The sequence below is a fragment of the Synchiropus splendidus genome, chromosome 10 (genome assembly GCF_027744825.2).
Source record: "Synchiropus splendidus isolate RoL2022-P1 chromosome 10, RoL_Sspl_1.0, whole genome shotgun sequence".
NCBI lineage: Eukaryota > Metazoa > Chordata > Actinopteri > Syngnathiformes > Callionymidae > Synchiropus > Synchiropus splendidus.
This window is the reverse complement of record NC_071343.1, coordinates 9916909-9924075: the sequence shown is the minus strand read 5'-3', so window position 1 is coordinate 9924075 and position 7167 is coordinate 9916909. Positions and strand designations below refer to the sequence as shown.

The following is a 7167-nucleotide window of genomic DNA, read 5'->3' as shown; positions in this document are numbered from 1 at the left end:
GAAGCCTCACTGAGGTCGCACAAATCCAACCACCTCTAGTCAAATGAAACTGCTTCACAACGCAAACTTGACCCCCGCATTGACTGCTTTTCACGACCATCAACTTGAACTCAACATCGCCATGACGACACAGAGGACCGTCCAGACTCTCATTCTGGCTCCACCATAACAACAAACACAAGTCAGACTTTTGTGACTACAACTGTCTACGTAGCACAAGAGTTGCAATGGTGAGAGCCCTGGTGAAGAGCTCCATCTCCCACAATAGACTTTGAGTCGCTCTTCTGTGCATAGTTGTCTTTTTTTTTTTCAGTTACAATTCTGTTTTCTCACCAATATACCAAAAACATAATTTGAAAAACATAATAGATCAAATGAATTCCTGTGAACATAATAACAAAAAGAAAAACTGTTTAAAAAAATAATTCCAACATACCTGATCAATGCAGCTGCAACTGTCATATATTCGCTCCATTAAATTCCAGGTCTGTGTTGCAGCTTCACTGAAACTGGGTTTGCAGTGTACCTTCGCATAGAACATGGTGCATAGGTTTCCTCTGGGCACTCCGGTTTCCTCCCACAGTCACGAAACATGACTTGGACAGACTGGTTTTAGCCGAAACAGGCCCCGGACCGGTAACTTGTCTGGGATAAACCATGGAATGGCTGAGTAGAACATCTGTATCGATATTATTTAACTGGTGTAGAAAAGCATTCACATGACCTCAGCCAGGGAAAACCAAACTGAAAATGTGTACAGCCACAAGAGGAAGCTGGGGTTTCTGGGGAAAAAGGTAGAGATGAACTGGCGAGGCGTCTTGAAACACTGACCAAAGCCCACTAGATGGCACTCTTTACTCTAACATCTTTGGCTAGAAACAACTATTTCAATGAAGTGTCACAAATTTTCAGACAGAGCGCCACCTACTGAGCCTTGTGTGTTTCATGAAGTTTCATCAGCCCATCACTAGACAAAGGTGCATGAACCATCTGAAGGGACTCAAATTCAACCCGTTCCTTGCGAAGCAAACTCATTCAGCCGACATGTGCATCTTTATTCTACTGTTCAGGAAACAAACACACAAGCATGGTCTTCCTCCAGAGGACTTCAGTGGAGAGACAACGTAAAAAATATACATCAACAATCTTAATATGTGATATAAAAGATAAATGCTCAGCTACTGTTACAATTCTAAGTTTTGTTAGTACGACACACTTAAATACAGCAAACATTTCTCGCAAAAATTGACAATTCATGGGACAGCGACAGTGAGGTAAATGAATAAATTAATACTGTTGTTTATGGAATGATTTTCCGAGGAATGAAGTGAGAGCATTTAGTAAAATATGAAAATAGAGATTGACTAAAATAAGATTAAAGGCTAAGATTATTTATGAACCTAGATTTCGTTACCGCAGCTCTTATTTATAAATGATTAACACAAAATATATTTTTAAAACTCAACTGACATCTGTATCTGATACATATAACTCAAAAATAATATCAGCCGATGTAAAGTAAAAATGAGATATAAAATGTTTTTGAGTAAAAGTTTAATAGACCTAAAATATATGTATATAAAAGTCAAGAGTAAAAAGATGAATCACTGAACTAAATCCATATTGCTAAAATGTGATTTAATTCTGTTTTTAATAAAGTGGGATGACTTTCAAAAATCCTTTCAATCTTCTTTTGGCAAAACTGTAATTAAATTCATTCATATAAATAAACATCAAAACGTATTGTGTGGAATAAAGTCATCATTCAAATATACATGTTTTTTAAAATATTGTGTTCTCATTTATTTCCCTGTTATACAGTTTCCAGAATTTTTTTTATACTGGAAGCAAAGTAGAAGACCTGAAGAAGATAGTATAGAAGCAAAAGCAGTTCAAGCTAACAAATCAGATCTTTTGATATACTCAGATATATATATTTATTTATTTCTTATTGTGTCAGGCAGGTGATTTAAATGGTAAAACTGTTGTTGGCTGCTTCCTTGCTGTCCTGCTTGCTGTTATATCTTCGCAAGACAGAACAACCTCTGTGTCCAACTCTTCTCTGTCGTTTCTCTATCGTCTGTCATTCTCGACTCTCAGTAGTTTTCTGCAACAGGAGAAGAACACAAATGATATGCTCTTTCAATACATACCTGTACACACAACATTGAAGGCGAACTTTAAAGGCAAACTTTAAAGAGCAAAAATATTTGACATGAATATCTTACAAAAATGAAATAAATAAATAAAACGAAAAGAAAAAGAAACACTTACATTTTTAAATTTAGTGGAATATAATACATTGAAAGCATAAACAGAAGCTCCATTCTGACTCATTCTAAGTACTCTATATAATACACGCACGGATGTTAACTTCCAATGCCCCAGTGTCACTACACTGCCTGGACAGGACCATAAACAACCTTAAATTGTTGTTTACAAGATCATCCACCATCAAATCTGATTAGGTTTGGACCTGAGTCGTTGGGTTGGACTCCTTCGTGCCTCGACCCATAATAGAAGTCAGTGTTCGACTGGTTCCCTGGTGATGAGGTTAAGATGTTTTGGGTCAGACGCCAGGCTCAGGATTAAACTGTGAGGACTTACTTGTGGGAAAGCTCGGAGAAACTCTCCTGGTCTGGACCTTCGTGGCCGACTGGAGAACATGAGAGAAAGAGGACGGAACGTCAACATTTCTTGCTTTTCTCTCGCCAAAAGCTTAAAAAAAACCAAACTGAAATATCATTATTACCCTCCTCATTCTGTCGACTTGCATCCCGGCAGCGTTCAGAGCAGCGATCCTGCTTTCAATCAGAGAAACCTGCAGACGACAAGTGCATTGATTTTAGGGATCAATAATTCAAATGACTAAAATATGATGTCATACTTCTGTGTTGCACGTCACCTGACTCTGCGTGTTCTGGACGTCCGCAGCCGCCTGTGCGATCTTGTCACCCAGCTGCACCAGCAGAGCAGTAGAGCCTCTGAAGGAATTCTTGGCTCCTTCCTCCAGGGGGAGATGTTTATCCAGGCTGTCAGTCGAACGGCTCGACTGCAAACATGATGCATCAGTCTATGATTCTGGAATAACATTTTAAAAAAGCTGAGGCGATTCATTGAGGTTAGCGCCCCCTTATAGTTCAAATACCAACCTTCTGACAGTCGTCCAGTCTGGACACCACGATGGAGGCTCTTGATTCAGGTCTGGAGAAGATCCGGTCCGAATGGACGTCCCCCTCCGGGCTCCTCACCGAGGGGACGTCCTGTGAGGAGACGGACCTGATGAAGACGTCCTCGTCTTCGTCTGAGGACAGACTGTGGTCGCTGATGTTGTCGGTCAGTTGGTGAAGCTTCTGCCGGAGCTGCTGCTCCTCCAGGTCTACATCCTCCCACTGAGGAAGCGGAGACTCGCTGTGAGGAGTCTTCGTCTGCCAGAACCAAGACGTGGACTTCAGACAAATTGATTCAAACATTGTAATTTTAGTCAAGAATTATTCATTCTGTTATCTAAATATTTATGTATCGTGTATAATGTGTATCATACATGTCATACTTTTGATCCAGTTTATAATCTTAAACTTACTTTTTTTTTTTAAATATATAACTTTTTGTCCGGTTTATTTTCTTAAAATAAAATATTTTTCAAGACACTGCACTTGTTGGACGGGACTGACTTGGTCGTAGATGGGGTTCATCTTCTGCTCCAGGCGGTTCAGGAACGTCTCAATAGCCGACATGCGTCTGTCCAACTCGGTGATCTGAAGACAGGGCAAGGCGAATGGTTAGTGACAGCAGTGCACTTCATGTGTGTGTTGGAGGAAATTGCGGGAAGAAAAATGAGTGAAAACAGAGTCGAAAAACAATCTGACTGATAACAATGCTAATTGAATTACATGTTCCCATATGGGACAAGAGAACGGATGATGCTCTCTGTCACCTGATATCAGCGACCTCACACCAAAAACAAATAAAGATCTAAAAATTCAATCTTCTGTGAACAAGCTGAAGTTCAGAAATATACTAATGTTAATAATGATGAAGCCATTGTTCTGTTCTTAGTCTGTTGAATAACTTAAGAAAAACAAACTTCAAATAAATAATCATTTAAAAAAAGAACAATTTCAAATGGATCTCTATAGGAGGAAAGATAACAGGCATTGTGAGGCTTCATGTAACATTGTCCTCATTTCAGAGCACCACCAACTGAGGTCTGAAAACAAAGACTGTTTCATGAAGCCTCACCATCACTAGTTACTATCATCATTTTGTTTGCAGCCCTGTTCATCTAACTGTAGTTTGGATTTGACTCTGGTTTAGCTGTTTGCAGCAGGTTGACGCTAACTTCGGATTCAGATTTCAACAGCCATTTAAATGAAAGTTCACATAATTTTACAACAGCCTCAAGGTTTTTCTTCTCTTGCGTGATGTTTGATTTTTAAAAACGAAAAATGAAATGGAGCTGCGACGCTGTACCGAAGATGATTTCTGCTTCCACTCAAACCGTAAGATGCTAACAGATTGACTGAGACACATAGCAAACAATGTGACTCATGCCGTCACCTGACTTCAATCCATCGCTCACTGTCCACTTGAAACATGAAAAACATTGGTCCTTTGGATCCCACAAACATCTGAGCATGTATTTGTAAATATGAGGAGGTGGATCATGAAGAAAATATATTTGGACGTTTGTCACAGACGTCATGACTCGTTTCTTCTGTTGATGCTTCACTGGTCAAATTCAGCGAGAGGTGAGAAGATAACGCAAAGAGGACAATCTCCTGCCTTTGAAAATAAAGTTTTGATCTCAGATTTATGCAACATTTAGGTTTGTCTGCATCATCTCCACAAGCGAACCAGAGATTCGTGCCAGCTAAACAGAACTGTGAAGACGTCGATGTGGCCACATCCAGCAGCTGCGGTGACATCAGTGACTGGTCTGGTTCCGATCACCAGATGTCTATGGTTATCAACAGAGAGATGCTGAGCTGTCGGGATTTTGGCCGACAAGACGTTTCGGTGTTGGATCCAAGCACTCACTAATCAGCCAAAACATTATGACCAGCTGTTTAATAGTCTGAAACTCTCTGTCCAGGACAATTCTTGTCACACTGTTCCTAGCTTCTCCCCAAATCACATGAGAATCTGAGATGAATGTAATATTTCAAAATACATATACAGCTCTTCACCTCTGTGTATTAATAGCGTGTGTACCATTTGACAGTAGTAGATGCCTTTCATCTGCATGATCAAGAAGATGTTTTGACACTCGGGTTGATGTCATCAATTGTAAATCTAGGCTTTATTCATAATATCCAAGAGACAGTACTGCTGCATTTGTTAAATATTCAACTGCTCCTCAAGTCTTTCTAAAATACAAGACAACTTTAGGTAGATGGTCAGAACCTCACAGTCTTTTCTGGCTTGTGAATGGGTGGTGAAGCTTCATGAAACAGTAAACAATGATATGATATGATCCTTCAGTCATGTGGTTTCATTAAAATTGGAGTTTGAGGTCCAAGATTTCACAGCAAACAGCGCCATCTCGAGGTCTCCAAAAAAAGTGGACACTGTTTCATGAAGCCTCACCAGCCCATCACAATAAGTGGCTCTTCTTTATGCATTTCCAAATCAAAGACTGACCTGCACTGTTTGCACAGGGGAGGTCCGGCTCTCCTGGTTCCAGAAACTAGAGTGAGACTGGTAACTCGGGTACAGCTGTCCGAGGTCGTCCTCATCCTCCTCAGTGTCGTCGGTTCCCGGGATGAAGCTGCTGTAGCCGCCTCTGAGTCCGCTGACACTTCCACTGCCACACGACGAATAGCTGAGCTGCGAGATGGACCGAGACGCGACCGTCCGGTTTTCCAAATACGTGGTGTCATCTAAAACAGCCAGTTAACAAAAACCTCCATCACTGGCATGAAAACCGAAATGATGTACCAGCCTCAGAAACAAACTTCATAGTGATGGGCTGATGAGGCTTCATGAAACCTCATTTTCAGAGCCCACTAGATTGCACTCTCTGCTCTAAAATCTTCAGATTTGAGCAAATATTATTGTGCAAACGCACATCATTTTAACCCGTCAGCGCCACCTACTGAGCGCTGACAATAAGGACAAAGTTTCATGAAGCCTCATCAGCCTCTCAAAGGTTACTATCATATTTTTGTTGTCATGATTATGGCCACCTGCGATCCTTCACGGTTTATGCATCTGCAGCAGGTTTCAGTCCTGACAGTGATGCACATTAAATATGAAGCAACATAATTCCTTTAGGAGGGAAAACAAACTTCCTGAGCTGCTTTTTTATTGAGCAGGATCCAGAGGAAGCAGCGTTCCCAGTTTTCTTCGTGTCTTTCCTCACCTTGTGGAGTCAGTCCAAGTTCAACTCCCACATCTGTGCTGAAGTTCAGGCTCTTGCGTTGCTCCTCGAGCAGCTGATGAAAAACAGACACCAGGTCAGCCTGAGAAACATGGCAGCTGACTCTGAACACTGACGTGTCTTTACTGAACACTAAAGATCTTGGCTTTCTGATAGATTTGGACTGGACAAAGTACGAATCAGGGCCGACAAAACGGTTGGTCATTGTTGATTTGACAACCTGAGAGGCTTGGACTCATGTAGACGTCACCACTTAGATTAGAATGAGGAGCCACAGCAGCACATTGGACACTGGAATGGTATCAATACAACGCCACCAACACCTATTAAAGAGCTTCATACAAAGCCATATTGTTTTGGAACTAAATACATTTTCTCTGATCAGGCAGGTCCTCTAAAACTCAGGTACTAGTTTTGATAACTTAACTCACTCAAAACATCACACTTGTGTTCCGTATCTTTGGCACCAACAGTCTTTGTGTGGTCTTGATATTTCTGTGGGTATAACCTCCGATTTGTCTTTACCGCTTCAGTACAGACTGAAACAGCAAAACAAAGATGAAATACTATCAAGAGCCTAACCCATCTTCACTTCTACTCAGAATTGCTGATAGTTTTAATGTAAGATTCTATAGCTGTTGCTTTCAATTCGCATGATTTGTGACAGACATGGTTAGCCAGTTTGATTCCATGAGTCATGAGTCCGGCTGGTCCCGGTTTCTTTCTTCCTCTCAAGCCCTAATGTGAGCATCCTGTTCACAAGCTGACAGGGTGAATTTGAGCTG

At 41.0% G+C, this 7167-nt stretch overlaps 1 protein-coding gene across 4 annotated transcripts in view; it reads right to left on the bottom strand.

The window, feature by feature from the left end:
- Positions 1-2123: 2123 nt before the first annotated feature.
- Positions 2124-7167, bottom strand: part of mlphb (melanophilin b) — a 94366-nt gene continuing 89322 nt past the window's right edge. For all 4 annotated transcript variants that reach the window (XM_053877277.1, XM_053877278.1, XM_053877279.1 and 1 more), the window contains 8 exons: positions 6365-6437; positions 5644-5882; positions 3675-3758; positions 3153-3428; positions 2906-3052; positions 2753-2821; positions 2608-2656; positions 2124-2542 (listed from right to left, as the gene is read on the bottom strand). In XM_053877277.1, coding sequence (XP_053733252.1) covers positions 2445-2542; positions 2608-2656; positions 2753-2821; positions 2906-3052; positions 3153-3428; positions 3675-3758; positions 5644-5882; positions 6365-6437 — 1035 coding nt within the window. In that variant the 3' untranslated portion in view covers positions 2124-2444. The remainder of the gene's footprint in view (positions 2543-2607; positions 2657-2752; positions 2822-2905; positions 3053-3152; positions 3429-3674; positions 3759-5643; positions 5883-6364; positions 6438-7167) is intronic.